General features: G+C 38.1%; 1 protein-coding gene across 1 annotated transcript in view; it reads left to right on the top strand.

Moving 5' to 3' along the window:
- The window catches only part of CYSTM1 (cysteine rich transmembrane module containing 1), a 37,008-nt gene continuing 14,402 nt past the window's right edge, over positions 1-22,606 (top strand). The window contains exons 1-2 of the mRNA XM_063298662.1: positions 1-129; positions 21,535-21,782. Coding sequence (XP_063154732.1) covers positions 21,554-21,782 — 229 coding nt within the window. The 5' untranslated portion in view covers positions 1-129; positions 21,535-21,553. The remainder of the gene's footprint in view (positions 130-21,534; positions 21,783-22,606) is intronic.

Raw genomic sequence — 22,606 nt, 5'->3', positions numbered from 1 at the left:
TTACAGCTGCGGGAGTGACGTCACGGCCGTGCGCACTTTGCGGGTGTCTCGTTGAGACACGGCAGAAGGAAGTAGTGAGCAGCCCGCCGGTGGGGAGAGCGGACGCAGAGGCGCGCCTTCGTGAGACAGGTAGGCACGGTGCTGCTGCTGCTGGCTGGGATTGGAGCTTCCGCCTCGCCAGCGGAGAAGACTCCTGGGAAGCTCAGGGTTTGGGGGTACGTGCATATCGAGCGTAGCCCACCTCAAGTCGGCGGGTAGAGGGAAACCGGGTTCGGCCCGTTATCCTGAGCGTGAAGGTCACTCGGAGGCTCCAGGCGCTGCGGCTGCGCCGTCTGCTGCTGCTCGTCCCTTGGTGGGGCTGCCTTTCTTGTTCTTCGTCCCCAGTTGCGCCCCCTTTCCCGGAACGCAGGGTTAAGCTTAGAGAGGCAGGCGAGTCGAGGCTCTGCTCGGCTCTGCTACTGGTCACATCACTAGGCTGAGGAATTCGTGGAGAAGAAGAAAGGCGAACACGTTTGGTGTATCCGCGCCTACTTCCTCAGGTGTGTAACTTAGGTGCGCCCATCTCTGAAAACGGACGCTAAGATCTATTAAATCTTTCAGGGGCCCCAAGACTCCTTGTCTTCGCTGCAACAGGATGATGTGGCTATTCCTCTAGAACGGATAAAGCACGGTTCTTCTCTTGGAGCTAATGAGACCATTTTCTCTTCCAGCATCTCTGGGAAGAGCAATATAGCAGGGCTGGAGGGTGCTGCTTTTAATATTCTTGGCCTAGCTCCTTGTAATTTAGCTGTTTTACCAAACCTCTCTGCTTGGAGGGCAGGAAGAAGAGGGTGTCTGGGCAAAGGTTGAATCTAACTCGCGGTAGGATGTACAATAGCCGTTCCTTGGTGGGTGGGGCAGGGCAACGCTTGTTTATTTCTTTGAGAAGGATAGTAAAGGAGGCTTAATGTGCTCTTAATGTAGTAAAGCTCACTCTGGCTATGGCCCAGTCAAGCTGTCTCAGCTTAAATTATTTTACAGGGTTGCCCTGAAGATAAAAATCGAAGGGAAGAATCAGTGATAAAAAAGGGCCAAAGGTTCTTTAAGAGGGATAAAAATTAGTAACATTTTCACACACCCATGTTTGCATTATGTTAGTATCTAGCAGTCAGAAGAAGCAAGGGATATGTTCTGTTGTTGTTGGAATTGTTCAAAATGTTAAGGTATGGGTAAAATCCACCATAATGCCCATGCCAAGGCTGATCTCATTTTATTGGCAAGCCTGCATTACCCCATAGCCTTTCCTAACAAGAACCTTGGAGAGGATTAGCCTACAAAATGCACCTCAGTACTAGTAATTTTATCTCTCTGTATATCTTCTCTGCCTCCATTCCTCATCTAGTGACTCTTTTTTTTCTCCTCCCCTTCGAACAAGAAGTAAAATGACTGTTTCTTGGTTGGTTTGTTTTTCTTTTCTGATGCTTTCCGGTACTTGGGACTGAACACTTGGGCAAGATCACTTCCTGTACTCCTTTTGAACTTCTTTTCTGGCCAGGGTTCTCTTCCTCTTTTCCTTTAAGGTTGAGATATCTGTCTACCTTTCACGTACATTGCTTCAAAAACCAATTATCCAAATTGGTTTTGGGTCAAACACAAGAAGCTCATTTGTTAAATATAGTAGATGTGTTCATTAATTGCTGTTAACTGTGTGAGTCATATATGCTGGGTCCAGTTGTTTCTTAATTCAGTTGCAGACTTACAAGAAGCTGCTCTTTCACTACTGTAGTTCAACAGAAATGTTGCAACTTCATTCTAGGCTCCTTTATGGTCTGTCGCAACTATTTAGTTTCCTTTTCACCTTCCTCATTCTTGTGCTACTCCTGTTCATTTCAATATGTCACATCAACGTTTATTGTCAAAGTATGTTTTTAGTTTGATAAACGGTCAGATTAAAATAATTGAGAAATATGTAAAGTTAAACCATCATTACAATAAAACAAGACACTGGATAAAAGCCATCAGTTGAACAGCAGATAAAATAGTATAAAGTAGAAGAATATATAGCTATATAAAAGCAAAGTATAGAAAAAATAAAGCCACTGTTCATAAAAGTAAAAAAAAAAAATACTACTAACAGAAAGGACTAAGGGAGAGGCACTTGATTTTCCCATTTTGGTCCTGATGACTTCCTGGAATGGGATAATCATTTATGAAAGCAATACTGTATGGCTTTGTGATTTCTGAGGATACAAGCCATATCCTTTCATACTGTGGCAACTTCTTATAGGGAACATTAAAGTTCTTAATGAAGGAGTAGCAGTGTAGAGATTTAAGATAGGAAAGTTTGGCTTTGGAGAATGTAAAGACAAAAATAAACAGTGCCTCCTTCATTTATGATAAATATTGGGGGTGGGGTATCTTATCAAAAGATTTGTTATAACTATATGGATGTGTATGGGGGAAAGAAGTTGAACATTGGTGTCAGCCTATTGAGCCCAAACCTATTACATTATTTATGTCTCTCTGATTGGGATAATGTGGGAGCTTAAGAAAGACAGTTTGCTTACTGTAAATTTGTTATAAACCATTGGTCTTGTGAAACCGGTTCATTGGGTGCATAGCTGAGCCATGTGATAGTTGATGTAATGGTTAGATCATTGGATAAGGAATGAGGGGGTGGGACAATTTCAGCTACTGAGTAATTTAGGGCCATCCATTTCTCTCAGCCCAAACTTCCTCATGCGGTTTGTGTTGTAAGGGTAAAATGAGGAGTGATCCCATGTAAACTACTTGGAACTCCTTAGAGGAAAGGCAGGACAGGAATAATTAGGAAATAATTAAGCAGAGTACAGTAGTTTCTTTCATGACATCCAACCTCTGGATTTTGTAACATGTGACAGAAAATGCTGAGAAGGCCATGGAAGAAGGACCATTGGTTCTGCAATGGGCATTTCTGGTGGAAACACATAGTAAATAGGTACATGGAGTACTTGCATCTCTCTAACTTTGCACAAATATGAGATTGCAGATTCAGATAAGGACACTTTAACAATCCAGACATCTTTTTTTATAAGAATTTTATTAAGTTTCAAGCAAATATAAAAGCTACAGAAAAACAAAAGTACAAAGGAAAAAAAAACTAAAAAAGTGTAGAAACGCAAGAGAATTTTTTTCAAAATTACAAAAAGAGGTGACTTCCGACTTTTAACAGCAAGGATATACAACAATTTTCCATAATCAATCCCTTACTCTATATTAAACCAGAATCACATTATTTCTATAAATCATTCCATTGGCACATTATAAAAATCACTAAATACAGTTGCTCCCTCCCCTTATAATAAAAGAAAAGAAAAAAATATAAACCTCCTAATCAACTACCCTCTCAAGGATAACATTTGTTTAATTATTTCCTTCCTACTACTGTTCTATACATTCCTGTCTACTATAATAAAGATCGAAATAAAAAACATATAAACTGTTGTTGTACTTGAGAATACAATTTTAATAATCTTAATCATATTAAACCCAAAACAAGACATTTTTATTATACCTTAATAATAATCCAAATCCATAAAGATAAACAAAATCAGCCAAACCCTAAAAGCAATCCAGATAAATATTCTTAAACCTTTAAAATAAACGAGAGCGTTTACATAACCCCACAATACGCACAGAGCCTTTTTCTTAAAAAAATTGAACAGGCCAACTGCCCCCCTCAAACACTCCGACTTCTCTTCAGGAGACCTCCCATACATAATAACCCCTTCTTTTCCATGACTTTCCATCAGAAAATCTATTTCACTTATGGCTTGCAACTCGATCTCTCCCTTTAATTTCTTCAATTCGACTATCTGATCTTCATCCAGCATTTCAACAGAAGTCCCAATCTCACTCTTAGAAGAAACATTTCTGTTGCTGTTAAATTGCTCAGTTTCATCCATGACATCCCCAACCAGATGACACATTTTAGACCTCATGTTTTCCACAATGTCCTGAATGCCTTGCATAAAACTTGGTAGGAATAAGAAAGAATCTGTTTAAAATCTTGTTGAAAGTCAGAGAAAGTCTGTTTAAAATCCTCCATGTCTCACACAGTAGATTATGGCGCCCCCTAGAAGCTTAACCAGCGAAAGTCGAAGATATGAAAGGATTCTGGAATGTGTTTACATAAGCAAAAGTGAGATATGCAGACAATTCCCCAGGGAAAGTAGAAGCAGAAAACTGAAAGTTCAAAACAGCCGATTCAATGTGTAGGAGAATGCTAATATCTTCAAATTTAGTACAAAAATTATAACAGGGAGACAATTATTTACTCTCAATCCTCAGTATTTGGAGGGAAAACAAACTCCAAAACTTAAAAATAATTTTTAAAAGGTAATCCCAAAATAATGATAAGCACCAAGAGAACTTGCTTCTCCTTGCTGTAGAAAGCCTCTCTTAGGGTACGCATACTTAAAAATATATATAAATTGGGTGATTTAGAAATGGGGTGGCCAGTCTTAGTGTCCCTTTAAGGCTATAGCGCAGCTTGGAAATGGTGAAGTCCCAGCCTCTTGGCTAGCTCTTAACAGTCAAGCACGAATGCTGTTTGCAATCTTCTGGCTGAAAGCAGCCATCCAGAGGACAAGCGGGGTGATTCCAGGTTTTTTTTTTTTTTTTCCTTTTTCTGGAAGAACACTCCTGGGCTTCAGAAAAAACCTGCCTGAGCCTGAAAAAACTGCTGTGTTGTCAGTTCTGTCTGCTGAGCCTGCAGACACAGCTATTCATTCCGTTATGTCCCCACCGGAAGTCAACAATCCGGATATCTTCTCTCAAAAAGTTGAACTTTGGATCTGGCCCCAGTACAGATTTTGGCTGTCTCAATAAGGCTTTAGACAGTTTTAAAATGTTGCAGAAGAAAATATTATATTGTAGAGGCAATCTTTTTGTGGATAAGATTAGTGCTCAGTGTTTGGGGACAGGGTAAGAACTAATTTGAAGGAGGAGAGAGCTTAGCTAATTTACACACATGGGCAGGGCCACAACTTTCTGTTTTTTAGGGAGGGTCGTTTAAAATCTGTTTTAAACTAATTAGGACTTACAGGATTTTTGTGTTTCCTGCCTCAAGGAAATGAAAAATTGTCATTAAAAATAGTCATGTATTCAGGGAAGGTCCCACAGGTCACAAAAAAGAAAAACAAAAATGGTTGAGGGTCACAGGGTTAAGGTTATTGGCCTGTTAGGGGCAGGCCTGCAACTGGGGGATGGCAAGTGGGGCTTGTTCCCCAGGTGCCACGCTGGGGGGGGGGGCGCTAAAATGGGCACGGAATCCATGCTTGCCCCGGGTGACACAGATTCTAGTTGCGGGCCTGGTTAGGGGAGAACCTCATCCAGCAGAACTCAGAGCTGTTTTGAGATCTTGTTTCCTGACATCTGCCTCTGACTTTCTCTGGGAGATTCCAATAGGCATAAAAGGTAAGAAATACAGCTAAGTCTACTATTTAATTTCAGATTATGACTCTTGAATAAGTTCCTTAATACAGTTCCACAAGTCCAGGAAACTAATGGCATCAAAGGGAACTAATGTTCATTTAAAATAGGAGGCAGAATCTTTCATCCTTTTCCTAAGTGAACTCAAGATTTATTCTTCAGGTAACGGCGTTCCGTGTAGTCATGCCGGCCACATGACCACGGAAGTGTCTACAGACAAACGCCAGCTCTTCGGCTTTGAAACGGAGATGAGCACCGCCCCCTAGAGTCGGACACGACTGGACTTAATGTCAAGGGAAACCTTTGCCTTTACCTTTAAGGACCATGAATGTCTCAACTGGGCTGTTAGTTCTTTTGTATGTGTATAAGTGTAGCTACACTTTTCTTATCCATATGATTAATCAGCAGGTAATGTAAACACTAGCTTAGTGTAGTCAGCAGTTCCAGTCTGTTTTATATATATACCATTTTTGAACATTTCTGTGGTTTACCGCACAAGGAAACCATTTTAAACAAACAGCCATTTGTGCATGCCAAATAAAACCCATCAATCAATTTTCGGATTCCCACATTCTAACCTTTGAATGGGTAAGGGGCGTTAATTCATATTGATATCATGCAAAAACGAACCACTGCTTAATTCAGAAAATGCAAGGATATAATGAAGCAAATTCCATTGATGGTAATAATGTAATACAATATATAACAGATTTATAGAAATTATCATTGGATTTTTTTCTTTGTTTTTTTGTTGTTGTTCACCTGCACTCCCTTGGTCTAAAGTCTGAGACACTGAGATGTTACTGAGTTTGCCATTGTTGTGTACTGTATTGTAATCTCTTCCTTTCTCAATCGCTCCCTGTAAAGGCTGTTTTTCCCACGCTGCTTCATACCTCAGGGAGCAGTAGCCAACTGAAATCCATAATGGATATCTGTTCAAAATATGAAATAACGTTTTATTTCTGGCACAAGTAATTGCATAACAGCAAATTGAGAATATTGCATGCATTTTCTCAAATCTGAGTTTTATAAATGAATGTGAGTTTTAGAAGCTGGGTGGCTGGTGAGAGATCTTCATAGTGGGGAGAAAGGAATTAAATTCCAAGGTCTCTAAAGACTGTCAGTATTTTGTATCTTCTCCATGAAAACTAAGTGTTAGAGTGGTACAAGAATTTCATCTGACTGAAAAGTCTCTTCATTGGAAACATTTAATTTTGTTTTGACACCCAGTTGCATTTTATTTGTAATAATCAGAGCTAAAACAACCACTGTTTCTTAGATAACAGATCTCTGGAAAGTGACAAAGATTGTAAAAGAATTAAAGCATAAGGATGATAAATGGTACAGCACAAGGAAGTTATCCCTGGAAGAATGCAAATGTTTTATTTACATTAATCTACATCTATAAAAACATTCAAAACATCACTATTTTATGATATGGTATTTGCAGAAGTAGATAGATCATCGCATCAGGAAAGTATAAAATGGAACCTCTACAGAAGCCATTTCAGTTCTCTAAAATGAAAGCTCGTGTGCCTTTATGTTCTTGTATTAGTTATTTGATAGAATTTTGATGTCAAAATGTGTTATTTGATTATGCTTATATTGCACTACGTTTGTAATTCTTTGATGTTATTTTTGTTCAACAGATTGGTGTTTTTAGTAAAATAAAGAGAAAGAAATTATCCCTAAGAATGATTTAAATACAGATTGTTGTGCCTCGAAGACTTAGGGAAATTTGATAGCATATTTTAAAATGCTAAAGGCCTTCTGTAACTGTGTTTAATCCAGGAATATTGTACTAAAAATTCTATCATAGCCTATCTACTTCTTTAGATCTTTTCTCACTGACTGTGGCAAATTGTTAAAGGATGTTAAAAGGGATGTTGGTTTCTTATACTAAGGGTTGAGACTAAGGCAGCCTGTTTTTGTTCGTTCTGAAATTTATTAGGAAAGCCTTGATGATTTTCTTTGGTGTTCTTAGTGAGAACACACAAGAAAGGTAAGCAAAAGAAAGAGTAACCATTAACAGCAATATTTGACAACCGAGCCAATTTGGATGCCACGGGTTAACAGCTGGGCCTAATGGAGGTTTTCTGTTTCATCCATGGCAAATACAGAAGTGAAGAGAGTTGTGGTGGCAGAATTAATTCTTATATGAGGCAATATTTTCAGACTCCATTTGTTTACTGCGTTAACACTGTACAAGTCAGGATTCTGTAACTTCAAATATACAAAGTGTCCTAAATGGGGCAAGCAAAGCTTTGTCCAGTGACAAAAGCATATTGCCTCAGTACTAAAGCCAGGGACTGAAATTCCCATGAGATGATTTAAGGACGTCTACTCTGAAAAGGATGTTTGTTGCTGATATGTGTTGATAACCATGAATACCTATGGATAACTGGCACAATAAGTAAACTGTTAGTACTCTCTTGCACATGTTTATGAAATGATGTTTCAGTGTGGTGAGGTAAATCAATACCTTTAGGTGAAATGGCATGACAGAAATCGTTCTTGAGAACGGTCAAATTAAAGCCTAATCTGCTTTACACTTCTTAAGAAATTATATGCGCATTGAAAGAAACTGAAACCTGTTAACCTCATATGCTCAGGAATATGACTCAGATTCCACTTCATATTCTGGCAGTAGTACCACTTGGTGAATTTACTTGTTAATTATGCATAAAAGTATGCAATATCTTTAAAGTGTTATTTTTGCAAGAACGTTAACATGCTCTTGCAAAATAGACAGGCATCAGAATGTTCAAATTATTTCTTAGGAGAATACAAAATAAATACTGTAAACTTGAATTGTTTTGTTCTCCTTATGACAATCCATGAACTAAGACAGATTCCTAGGAAATATATTTTTGGAGTTTCAAGTAATAGATGTTGTATTTGTTGGCAGATTGCTGGGAAGGCCTTTGGCCCAGGAGAGATCAGAAAAGTCACACACCAGGCATTTCTATAAAAATAATTTAATTTACAGAAAGCAAAACATATTTAAAAGCTTCTGCATTGTTACAGGCTCTCAGTGAGAGCAGCTCTACTCTCTACATGCCTACACAGAAGGGAAACAGAAACTAAAACAAGTCCAGGCACATTCTTTCCCCCCAGGTGCAAAAAATTAACATTCGAAAAGGGGACAGTTGAATTCAACCTTTGCACCCGGCCAAAATGATCAGTTACCATAGTAACCTTAACCTGTAGTAGAAAACAATATATTAACAGTATTCACTTGTATATTTACCCTCCAAATACTAAAGGTTTGAACTTCAACATACAGTACAATTAGGGCCTATAAGTAAATAATTGCCAACAGGAAAAAAAATCTGTTTTCTAGCTGTTCTGTGTTTTCCCCTGTGTTGTATTTACTGGAAGTAGAAATTAGATATAAATTAAATATGAATCACTTTGAAGTCTTGATCGGTAAAGAATTGACATAATCTGCTGAGCAAAGACAGGAAGATCTTTTGCTTACAGAACCAGTGAAGATAAAACTAAAAATTGTAAAGCTGCAAGGGTCACAGTAGGATTTGTTCTTGCCTAATTCAAATTGCCCATAAGATAGCTTCTGTGCAGGACTAGAAAGCAAAGTACAGTCGCTTAACCATACATAGCAAGGTTGCTGATTGCCTTGATGTAACATTTAAAATCTGTTTTTATTTGTTTTAGGTATTTAGAATCCAGAGCTACCCAACTTTCTAATGCAGTGTTTCTCAACCTTGGCAACTTTAAGACGTATGGACTTCAACTCCCAGAACTCCCCAGCCAGCCACACGTCTTAAAGTTGCCAAGGTTGAGAAACACTGTTCTAATGCATGACTTTCCTTTTGACTTACTGTGTATCTACATTTGCTGTTCATTAATTGCTTCAAGTCTCACTGTCAAGTGTCACTGGCAATGAGTTGCAATAAATCCTGAAAATAAGATTAAACCTTTTTACTGTTTTTTGATAAATGAAGTTTTTTTATATATAGTACAGGAATAGGCGCCTAGTTTACCAACTTTTTAATTTTGGTAATTATTTTATTTAAGGGTTGTCAGCCTGATGTCATGCCCTTGATGCTTCAGCTAGTACACTAACATATGTGAAAAATTTGTGTAGCTCTTTGTGGATAAAATCACACAGATCATGCTTGGCTTGATAACATTTTGGGTAGTACAGTACCTGTTGTGTAGGGCAATGACATCTATCTGGATCCATTTCATGCATATGTCTCAAGGAAGTAGATGAAGTTCTTGTGCCTATTCATCACACTTATTGCCTGTTTGATCCCTTTCCAGCTTACTTTATTAGGACCTCCAAAGATCCATTCAGTGGTTGCTGAAATTATAACAGCTCACTTCGGCAAGCAAATGTTCCTGCCACCTTAAAGCAGAAAAGGTGCTGTTTTGGCGGTTGAGAGCCGCACAACATTTGGAAGGATTATCACCAAACATTGGGGTTGTTTATTCACACATACTTCTTTATATATCAGCAGAACCCACATTAAGTTCTAATAATATTCAGTGACAAAGTTCCGTTTATAACTTTCTTAGATAAAAATCCTAGTTTTTTGCTGTTTATTTCAAATTCTTTAAGTTCTTTAGCTTATAATTAATTTTTTTTTGTTCAGAGTTGAAGATAAACTCACCTGATGAAGACTTCAAACTTGTCATTCCAAATGTCTCTAATAGCTTTAAGATGATTAATAGGCAATTTCTGAAAGTGATTAGAAAGTGAGGTTTGTGAATTTAGTGTCCTTGGATTATTTTTAACCATATCTTTGTTGTATTACAGGGGTTTTTATACTCCTTTTGTGAACTGGTTGTTAATGCCCTGAGTTATGTATTAAAGATGGGTGGCAATACATTTTTTAGAATAAATAAATATAGAAATAAAAGACTAGATTTAAAGTAGAGCAGAAAGATTTAGGGTGATGAACCCCTCCATATGAATGAGCTCACAAGACTGTGTTTTTTATAATAAAATGTATCAAACAAGTATAAAATGACCAGATCATCCAACTCTGTATATCAGTCTCCAACCTGTTATATTCCCAGAGGAGATTTGATAATACTATAATCAGACTCATGTGCTAGTCACTCTTTATGGCTGATCACTTCCAGAATATTTTCTTCTAGCAAATATTGCAAGGGGAATTCAGGAAGGTCGGTTTAGGATAAACAGGTTCCTTATAGCTGTTTACTGGAGATTAATTTAATCCTAATTTATGGTATTTGAAGAAAATAACTTTCCGTGATTCTCTGAGGTAAAGAGCTGGCCTTAGTTTTATAAATTTAAGCCCTTTGGATAGTTCAATTATAAGGGGTTTTGAAAAAGAACCCCCCAGAGTAGTAACATATTGGGACAGCCTATATATCTCATAAAATAAGAAAACAAACTGACCTGTCAATTTGAGTCTATTTTGAAAAGAACTTGCTTTCAGCATTTTCTTACAGGGAGATAATTCATCAGACTCCTCACATAGGTAATGCTTACTTTGAAAGGAAGAAGAGAATCAGGATAATACAGGCCAGACTGGTTTGTTTGCTAATGCTTAATTCTCAATAGAGAGAGGTTGTTGGTGATCTTAGTTCTATCATTATGTGGGAAAGCTAAAAATGAGAAAAACAGTGAGGATCGAAGCCATCTCTAATGATTGGTGTGTATTGTGCTAGATTTAGAATTGCACACATCTGACATTGTGCCCAGTGGGGAGTCTCAATTAATTAGATCTTGAGTAAGGTTATAGTTTTTCATGAAAAAGGTATGATAATTTAATGTTCTCATTTTCTTAATGAGCAGAGCTTTCTGATACCTAAAAATATTCTAAATAGACCTCAGAATACCCAGTTTGGCTTTGGATTGAGGATACCAGAAGATTGAAAAATACGATTCTTTTTCCAGTTGTACTGATGTTGTAGAAATGTTCCACTGACAAATTTCTACCTCAGAGGGATACAGGTCTGATGTTGCATTTTCAGTTGACTTTGGGGACACCACTTGAAGCATTCGTTGTGTTGAGCTATTTCAGTTGCTTTTGTTTGATTTGTTCATTGCAAACAGCTGAAAGTCTGTACATTTTGACAATCAACCTGATTTGCAATGGGGGTTGAATAATTTCAGTTACAACTGTATAAATGAAACTATGAATGTGATAGTCACAACCACCAATAGAATTAAAAGCTAATACATAAGGAAATTTTTATCATAGATAAGAGATTTGAATTAGGACTGAAATTTATAGGAAAAAGAGGGCATTTCCTGTTCAAAAAGAAAATTAAATCCAAAGCCTGTTTTCATAAATAGAGAATGCTTTAAGCAAAAAACCTGAAAATATTTAAAAGCATACAGCAAACTGAATAAAAATGTAAATTTCCCTCAAAATCTGGTGAGTTGTTAAGTTGACTTCAATCCAGAGTTGCTCAACCACCCTAAACCAAGCCTGAAAGGTAGTATCTTAAGAGTTAATTACTTTGCTGTGTAAGAAGCTTTTTCCATCATTTCTCTGGAGGACCTTTCTGCCTGAGCTTTCACTACTATTCTTTTCAGTAAACAAACCAAGAATATAAGAAGAGGCTTGCTGGATTAGGGAAAAATCCCAAATAGTCCAAAGTTCTGTTACATTGTGCCCAGCAAGGTGCATTTGGGAAGCTGACAAACACTGCCAGGAGATGGGTAGCCCTCATCCACTCTTACTCCATACTGTTCAAAGTATGCTGCCTGTAATTTAGGAGGTGGCAAGCAGTCATCAAAAGTAGTAAGTATTGACTTCTGGAGGAACAAATGGTGGACTGAATACAGCTCCACAAAAAGCAGAGCCGACACCATGGCGAAGAACAAAGTGCCAATGAGTAGATGGCTCTCTGAACCTCTCCAGACAAGAAGAGAACTTGAGATTGCCCACAAGTGCACCAGACAGCTGCTCCTTGCAAGGAGACCACAAGATAGCTTTCTCTGGTGGATTTAATGCTCTGGGAGATAAGAGAATAGCCATCTTACTCAAACCTTGCTTTGAAAAGGCACTGGGTTCGTATACTTCCTTTTCTAATCACTTTTGGAAATTGCTTGTTAACTGCTTTTCAGCTTTTAGCAACCTTTGGATCAACAAGTTTGACAGCACCGGGTGAGTTCCCTTTAATCCTTAGCAAAAGAAAGTTTTAATTACAAATTTAAGTACTTATTTTTTTAAAAAAAACAGCAAAAGAGTCATTAAAGCTTTCATTTTAGAAAGTTATAAACATACTAAGGGTCCAGATAAATTTGAAATAAGATTTTGGAATTAATTACAAAGAATCCTTCCTGTGGGAAAATGCATTTGTTTTGATTTTTTTTTTAAAAATAAGATTTTAAAAATTGGACACTAGAGGGAACTAAACATTACAATCAAAGGAGAAGAACACATAAACTCAACTTACAATTACAGAATGGAGCAAAATATTCTAACATTGGACATATTGAAGGATATTTTTGAAAAATAGACTCAGAAGTTGATAGTGTCAACAGAGAAATCTGCCTCTATGGAGAGACTGTGTCTAAAAGATGTTATGGAAGAGGAACAAATTTTAGCTGACAAGATTGAGACTGAGTTGAATTTACAAATGACAGGTTACAAGAATGACATGGAAAAAGATGTTACCCCGGACATACAATATAACGTGGCTGATGTTTTAATAAGTAAAAGGGATATACAAACAATAAACCAAAAGAGTGACCTGGATAATTTTCTTATATTGGATTTACAAAAGAGGGTTGTTAAAGTTTTGAAGAACCTCGTGAGAAGGGACAAAGAAAAAATGAAAATAAATCAAGTACTAAGACGTTATTTGATTGTACTAAAGATTAAGATTGTTAATCATTTTTAATTCTCTTCCTGATGATTTCAAGCATGGAATTAGCTGCTTTTTTTAAGCAGTTGCATATTGCTTTAATATTTTCCTTGAATTATCCTTTGTGACCCCTTCCCTGATCAGTCGCAGTCAGGGTTCCTTTAATATATACAGTATGCAACATTTGAGTTTCTATGCCAGCATGTATCACTTTGCATTTCTATGTACCGTTTTGAGGTCCAATTTATGTTACTATCCTGAATAGTTTGGTAGCATCAGGAAACGTGGCCATTTCTCTGCTCACCCTTAACTTAAGATTATTTGTAAACATTTCTCCAATTTGAAAATGTCCATTTATTCAAGTTTATTCAAGTTTTCCAATCCAAGGGAGTACTTGGCCTTTTACTCAGGGCTGCTGAGTGGGCTGAGATTATTTTGGTGAGGTACTTTGTCAAAAGTTCTATGAAAGTCCAAGTAAACAATATCTACTGGATCAAGGCCTGCATGCTTATTGATGATCTGAACAATGCCACTGTTTGTGAGAAGAGTTCCTTTGCAGAGACTGTGTTCCTTTTCAGGAAGGCTCACTGACTGATTTTGAAAAACTAAGTAGGGGTAGGGCATACTGTAGTCTAGTTCTAAAACTCAGGATTCCACACTCTTGTTCAGACATGTTTCTTTATCTTCACATGGATTAACCCTAGAAAAAAATGCTCTAATCTCTTGGTATTCCTGGACTCATTTTGTATACTTCCTCTGGTGCCACTGCCCTCTGAAATGCAGAGAGGGACTGTTGGATCATTGGGATCCTGTTAAGGGAGATCCACCTATTAGCACTCTTGATTTCATCTTTCAAAAGCCATGTGGTCTAACAAAATGGTTGAGGACTACAGGACTTTTCCAGATCTCATCCTCTTACTCCCTCAAACTGGTCAAGGAAGCGAGTCCTAAAGGCCACTGATTTGTATGCTGCCACCACCCTTTTGACTGAAAACAGACAATTTCTGTTTTGGGGTTAGATATAGGGCAAATCCCCCCCCCCATTTTAATTAAGATTAACAACTAAATCCCAAAACAAGCAATTTGGGTTTAATGTTTTCAGCTTTGTAAAAATAAGGAGTTGAAGGCAATTTCTCTTAGTTGTAGAAACAGAAAGGAGTATATGTTTATTAAACTGCAAAGCAATGTAATTCACTAATGTATGAAGAAAAGTACAAATAGATAAGCACTGGTACAGTTAGTGCCTTCTTTTTTCACTCCCAAGTACTGACAACTTCTTTAGTTGTATGTTAAATTACAACTCATAAATCGTAAGTTATAATTATAAGTCAAAAAAGGAATAATGTTGTTGAACAAAGAAATTCAGTACTTAAAACCAACATATTTCCCAGAATTGTGTTGCTAAAACAGAGGTAGGAATCCACTTATATTCTCTCTATTCCAGAACCAATATATAGCAGCATGCTATCCTCCCCAATGATAAGAAACAACAACAGCATCTACCCTTTCTCACAGCTTTCTTTTGTGCAAAAGACAAATCTGGGTTTTAATTGGCTAAAAACATTAAAATTTTCCGATATAAATATATGTGCCCAATTCCGCCTTTCTTTTCATAACAACATGTCAGGAGTGTTCCATATAGGTCAGTTGGTAACCCTTTTCTAACCACTTACAACTGGTTTAAAGAATGGACAAAATTATGGCTACTGTATTTTGTGTGTTAGGTATACATTTTTTGTTTGACTTTAAAACTACTCTGTTGGAGTATTTATAATATATTTGGAATATTTGGAGCACTATTTCTTGTTAAATAGTGCTCCAAATATTAAGACTGCATATTTTAATAATTTTACATTTCTAACAACTAAAGACATCTTCAGTTTATTGAGAAAATATTTAAAATAATGTGAAATTTTACAATGAATGTGTTTTAAAATTATAGGCAGTAGGCTGTATCTTAGAAAAGGTGTTAATTATTTTCATATAAGAGGGAGTGCTTCCAAAATGTTCTGCTTTGAAACAGTATGCTTTAAAAAAATGTTACTGCTTTGATTAATTAAACTCATTTGATAGAGGTGGTATGAGAATTAGATATACTTTTAAAATGAATTAAATAATTAAAAGGGGAGAATCTGGTTATAGCATGCTGCATAAATTCATCTATTAATTCCATTCATATATACATAAAGGTGTCTCATCCATCTGTGAGATACAGAAGTTGAAAGCTAAGCAGAAAATTAAAACCTAAAAATAAAATTCAGCAAGGTCAATAATTTGTCCAGTTTGGAAACCATCTGTCTTCCTCCTATATGCCACTAGAGGCCTCCCAGCATTTATGGTAAGCATAGTGTTTGTAGTGTCCTATTATTTTTCTGAAACAGACTCAGATCCTACTTCAAAATAGGTATGAAATCTATTCCAGCAATAATTCTGCCCCAACCATTGTTCTAGCCTAGTTTCCAGTAGGGGAAGACTAATGCCCTATTCCTGCTCCCATCATTGTTCATTTAGAGGCCTGGTTTACTAAAACTACATTAGGTGGCAGCATCTACAGTAGTTGACCTTGGATTATCTAAAAAAACTCTGCAGTTAGCACTTAGTAGACGTCTACAAAGAAATACAAGGGCTGGAAAGTCAAAAAGCATGCCAGACAAAGAAAGCGGCAAACTGCTTCTGTGTTATTTCCAAGAAAACTACATGGAGATGAAGTCCCCAGAATTCTCCAGGAGTTGAGCTCAACTCAGATAAGACTTTTACCTCTGTCTTGTCTCTTGTTCGTCATCAGTTGCTGATGTAGCCTGGTAGCTAAGTATGAGTTGTTCAAATGTAGCCTAACTTGGTAGGTAACCATTGGTCAAACAACCACTGTAATGATGAAAACAACATAAATCAGTATACTATCAAGATGACAAAAAAGGGAATTAGATGTGAGTCTTCATTTGGGGCTCTCACACCTATTTCTCTGATTCAGTGCTGTGTGGTGGGTAAACAGTGCTTGAAATGGGTGAAATTCTGTTAGTGTTCTAATAAAAAAAAGTTACTTCATCTTTTTATTGTTTAATATATCACCAGCCAGTCTTCTTCAGTGGCCTGCCAGGGTTGTGTTTCTAAAATATAGCTGTTTTTATATCGCTGTTATGGTATGGATTGAATACTTTTCCCTTGAGAAGCACTTACCGAATTTTTTCTGTGCTAGTAACCTTCTTGGGTATGGCAGTTGCTTCTAGGGATTTAGAGCCAATTGGAGAAGATATGCAAAAACAAAACTCCTCTAACAGCATCAAGGGTACATGGAAAAATTGCCTCATACGAATGAATACCTAACCAAGGTGATTTTTTAAATAAGCAGAGAAACCAGGAAACCTTGGGGAATGACTCAAGTTCTTCCTCTTGAGATAATGATACAAAGCGTGTAAACAAAAGCTAGCATTTACAAGCAGCAATAAGAACTTTACGGCTTACTAGGTTAAATGCAGTAAGCTCCCTCCCTCACCCTCAAAAAAGAGAAAACAGGGAAAAGAGTTTTGGATTTTCCCACTTGTGTTGTCAGCACCATGTCCTCTGTACCCACAGAAGAACACAGTAAAGTGAACCCTCAGTGAAAAAATGTGGTCAATCTCTGCTTTATAGTTATATTCAATATTCTGTGCTAAATCAAACTTTTCTAAAAGAGTTTTTCTCAACCTTTTGACTCTGGAGGAACCCTTGAAATATTTTTCAGGCCTCGGGGAACCCCTGCACGTTCAGGCTCAAATATAGGCCAGAAGTCACAAAATCATTATATTCGTTTCATGTGTAGGCCTGTATATATGCATTAACAGTGTTCTTAAACTAAGAATGAAGAATGAAATTCTTTAATGTGAAGTTGCCCAAATTTAAAATAATTTTTTAAATAAATTGTGATCTCCCAGGGAAACCCTAGTGACCTCACAGGAAACCCTAGGGTTACATGGACCCTGGTTGAGAAACCCTGTTCTAAATGAATTGAGCAATATGTAATATTCACTTATTACAACATTTTATTCCAACCACAGGCTATTGGTTCACTTAGGTATAGCTTTGGAGGCTATACAACAACCCTTATCAATGTTGCCTAAATACTTTTTTAGCTTATCACATCTGTAAGGAATGGCATACACTGCCTATCCTCTCCTTCAGCTTGTTATTCTATCAGTTGTGCTAGCATAGGCTATCTTGCCTTTCATCCCTTGCTCTAATAGGTCCTTCCTCAAAGCAAAATCATTTTGGAGGTTGTGCTGCAATAGTGGCTTCTAAGCCATTTTGCCTAGAATGTGCCTTTTTTGAAGAAGTATTGTTAGACTGAGGTTTTTGGATTCCCAAGAGCAATCATTGCATCATTCTGAAGAAGGCAGCAAGATCAATCCAGGTACTCCAGAGATCCACTGGTTACTTCCTTACAGTAATATTTGTTGCAATAGGTATGCTTCTGGAATGCTTTGCCATAAGACAGGGAAAGGCAGTGTTTTTGCCATAACAGCCATGTTTGGTCTTTGTATTCTGCCTGGGGACTGCAAAGGTTGTATGACATCAAGCATCACTCAGGGACAAAATGGTTACCTTAAGCATTTTGATTGTTAAATCTCCCCCAGTGGTAAAAATTGGCCCAATGTTTTGGAGGGGAATGTCACCTTGATCACCTTGATTGACCAGACTGTCGCTGGACAGAGTCCTGCCGGTTGCAACTTGCTTTCCATTTGTCTCAAATCCTGGCTTTCTTCTCCAGGTTCAGCCAAGTCCTTGACTATTGGATCTTCCCATCTCTTTGGAGGTCAGCCAATAGGTCTTTTTACTTCTCTTGGATACCATTCAGCAAATGCTGTTGTCCAGCAGCCATCCGACATGCGCGCGACATGTCCTGCCCAGTGTAGCTTCTGTTTTCAATATTTGACATTTATTCCACTTTGTGTTCTAATCTGGCTGCTTGGGATGAGAGAAATTTTCAGCATGGATCTTTCCATAGCCCTTACTACTCTTGAAAGCTCTTCCTCTTCTGCCTTTGTTAGCAACCATGTTTCACTTCCATATAGCACCGCCAGTAAGACAGTGGAATTTAAAAGATTAGTGCACAGTTTTCCGTCGATCTTCTCATTCTGTAAGATTTCCCTAATGGAGTTGTATCTAGCCCATCCAGCTTTCTTTCTTCTGACCAGTCCTTCTCTTTGATTGTTGTTCATTTTGATTAGCTGTCCCAGGTAGACATAGTGGTCAGCCTCTTCAATAAGTTCATTCTGAAGCCTCATTTGGAATTTTGGAAGGTTCTGTGCCTGCATATATTTTGTTTTAGTGTGATTCATCTTTAGACCCACCTTTCTGCTTTTGGCGTCAAGTTGTCAAAGCATTTTTTGCAGCTTTCGAGCATCCTTTGCGATCAGTACAACATTGTCCACAAATTTGAGATGGTTTATCATCTCTCCAGTTATATCAATTCCATCTTCCCATTTCATTTTGTGCATGATATTTTCCAAACAAGCGTTGAAAAGTTTAGGTGAGATCATATCGCCTTGCTTTACACCTTTCTCCACTGGTATTTTCTATTTTGGTTTCAAAGAGAGTAATATTTGTAAAGCATTGGTATTTGCTTCTTTGAGCAGCGTGATGTAGTCGGAGTTGATTCCTTGTTCACTGATCGCTTGAATTACTGCATTGATTTGGACACTGTCAAATGCTTTTTCAGCCTACAAATGCGATTGCAAGCAGAAGTTTATGTTCTCTTGACCGTTCGATGAGCTGAGTAAGAGTGAATATATGATCAGTAGTACTGTACTTGCTTCTAAAACTGGCCTGCTCTCGTGGCTGTTGCTCATCTGAAGTTCCTGTAAGACAGTTTGTAATCATTTTTGTGAATATCTTATAGACAGTCGATAATAAGCAAATTGGCCTATAATTTTTGAGATCTTTGCGATCTCCCTTGTACAGTAGGACTGTAGTAGACTCCTTCCAGCAGTCAGGAATTTTTTGAATCTCTACGTACCTGGTGAAGCAGTCCGCCAGTGCTTTCCATAGTTTGTGACCTCCAGCCCTCAGTATTTCTGTTGCTGTACCATCTTTTCCTGGAGTTTTCCCCAGTGTCATCTGATGGATGGCGTGCTGAACTTCACTTATTAGAACAGGCGGTGTGTGCTCGGTCATGGTGGTCAGTGGGGGCATTGGAATGTCCAAACAGGATGCAAACAAGTCCATGTAGAATTCTTTGCAAATTTGCTCAACGTCTTGCTTTCCTGTCTTTTCTTTTCCATTTTTATCTTTTAATGCTGCTATTGTTGTTTTACATTCTCTTTTAATGCTGCTATTGTTGTTTTACACAGTGCTGTTTCGCGTTTGCACTTTCTGATGCTGCTTTGCTTATTTGCTGCCTCAAGAAGTTTCTGCTCTTGGAATTTCTTCAGATCTTCTTTCAGTTTCCTCCGTATTAATTTGCAGACTCAACATTATTCCGAGCAGTTCTAGCCATCTATCTTCTCTTTTGAAGAAGCATTTTGGTCTCTTCAAAAATACTTTTGTCTCCTTTGGCTTCATCGTTCTTGCTTCTTTAGCGCATTGCATCAGCTTCCCAATGAAGTTGTTATAGTCTTCATTATGATTTTCTGCTATGTTCCAATTCATCTTTGAAATGCTTTCCTTCAGGACATTTTCATCAAGAGATTCTGGTAATCATTTTTGATTTGCAAATCGTAGGATTTTCTTCTTGATCTTTTCATCAAAAATTAGTTTTGCCCTTAGCATCCGGTGGTCACTGCCTGTATTAAATGAAGGCACTACAGAGACATCTTTCAGTGATCTTCTTTTGTTGATCAGAATGTAGTTGATTTCATTCCTCCTTGCATTCGGAGTGACCCAGGTCAATCGTCTTTCAATATTCTTCTTAAACCAGGTGTTGCCAACATATAGTTTGCTGGTTTCCACCATTGTCACAAGCTTTTCACCTCTTTTGTCCCTTTCACCAGATCCATACTTCCCAATAAATTTTTCCCCTACAGCTTTTCCTATTATTGTGTTGAAGTTGCCAATCACCATTGTATATGTCGTTTTCTGAGACAGAACATTTGAGAGATCTTCATTAAAGCTATCCACTTCATCATCATCGCTCTGATTTGTTGGTGCATAAACCTGAATGACCTTGAGTGTGCTGCTGGGACTTAAGTTTAATAAGAAGAGATCCCATCCTCGCTGATGAAATATTGCACGATACGATTTTCGAAGACCATTCCTTGCTAACAATGAAACCGATTCCTCCAGTTGTTCATGGATCATCTCCTTTACCAAGTCTTACTGTGCTTCCATCTTTCCAGGTTGCTTCTAACTCTTTCCTCCATCACATTTCACACAAACCGAGGATGTTGCACCTCACTTTGGCTTTTTCTTCCATGAGATGATTTAGATGATCATCTCTTGCTAATGTTTGACAGGTGTAGATACATAGCCAGAGGGCCATGGTCGATTGGAATGATGGCCTGCCTCCTGAGATGCTTAGCAGCCTCTAGTTGATCGAGCTCTGCACTGCCACCTTAGCACAGTTCGAGGGACCTGCAGGGAACTGAGGCCCATTTTCGTGAGTTGTGTTAGCCACAGATTTGAGTCACCTGCTGGCTAGGCTGTCGGTGACCTGTGTGCCTCCTCAACTTAGCTAGCCATGACCTAAAGGGTAAAACCCTTTGGCTAACAGCCTGACGCCTTCACGGCTTGGTAGAACCTGCTGGAGAATACACTCCACCGTACTTCACCATCAGACAGCCAGGGTCACTGCTGCACCACTATGAGGTGATGAGGTAGGAATTTGGAGGGGAATGTTCAGGATTTTAAAGGGATACAATGGATATTTTAAAACCCCACAGTATTGAAAGCATCTATTTTGCCTCTTAGCCACCACCATTCAGTTCCCCTCAGTAAATCAGGTCTGAACATTTCACCCCACCCATTCCAAGGTTCTTATGGGGCTGAAAATAGAGTGCCAAGGAACTGCAAGTTGTCTCCCATTGCTCTAAGATGTCTGGTGCATCTGCTGGGGCTCTGCTTGGTGGTAGGTGTGATCTGATTTCCACAGAAAAAAAAGGAAATGACTACTTTGAGATTTAGAAAGAATACTTCAGTTGATGACAGTGTCTGTGTTCTTTTTTGGCAGTGTGTACATAAATGGCTCCCCAGTTGCAAATGAAATGTAAGATTAAGCAGGTTGCTCATGAAAGATTAAAATGGATGTTCCCTGTTTAAAGAAAACAACTGAAGTAAAATCTGTTTCTGTATCTTTAGGAAACACTTAGAGTCCTACATGAATTACGAAAATCCTCCACCATATTCCGGCCCGGGCCCAACTGCCCCTTACCCACCATATACTCAGCAACCAGCAGGTCCTGGTCCATATCCTGCCTATCAGCCAGGGCCTTCAGGGCCGTATCCAGCTGGTCAGCCAGGCTACAATGGTTACCCACCATACGGATGGCAGAATGCTCCTCCTCCACCTCCAGGACCAGTCTATGCAGATGGACCTAAAAATACAGGTAATATGAATGGCTTGTATGAAATTGTACAGACTTCATGATTTCTTACAGATCTAAATAGTTAGTGGTTATGCATGTTAATGAGAATATGGTGTTCAAATGGTATTTCTCAATATTGCTATAATTTTATCCAACCTGGCAGTTCTTTGAAAAGAAAGATGGATTTCTGTTATTGAGGTCCTCATCTCCAGTTTTTCACATGCAATTTCTTTTTCCTCATGGTTTTGTTTTTGGAGTTGGGGGGCGGGACAGGATACCTTTTTGATCATATGAAATTACTGGGTTACTTGCAGATGGTCCCAGATATTTTTGCAGTGCATAATTTGATTTGAACTATTAGATTGCTCTGGCTTATGGCCCTCAGGGATCCTAGTTCTGCATACTTTATTTTGTCCAGTCAGCTGCCAGATATTCCTTTCAAGTTTCACAGTGAACTGAACTCAATCTTGCTAGCCTTGTCCTTTTTCCTCTTCCATATACTGTGTCTGTTCCTTTTACCCCTGTTACTTCTTCATTCTCAATTGATAGTGGTTAGGCTTAATTAAGGCTGCCTCCACAGCTGGCCAACCTTTTCTGGACTCAGAAATTAAGCAGGGTTGGACCTGTTAGTATCTGAATGGGAGCCTACCAGAGAATTCCATAGAGCCAAGATGCTATTAATTAGCCAGCTTCAAGCAAAAACAATTGCAGATTACAATATGATATGAAGCAATGACACAGTTTGAATTATTTATTGCATGTATTTTCACAGTTTGGAATCAGAGGTGAACTAGTATGAAACTGGAATGATAAACCCAGGAGAAGGGAGCAGCAATACTCTTTTT

Source organism: Candoia aspera, chromosome 3 (genome assembly GCF_035149785.1).
Source record: "Candoia aspera isolate rCanAsp1 chromosome 3, rCanAsp1.hap2, whole genome shotgun sequence".
Lineage (NCBI taxonomy): Eukaryota > Metazoa > Chordata > Lepidosauria > Squamata > Boidae > Candoia > Candoia aspera.
The sequence above is the reverse complement of the archived record's forward strand: the minus strand, read 5'-3'. Positions and strand labels throughout refer to the sequence as shown.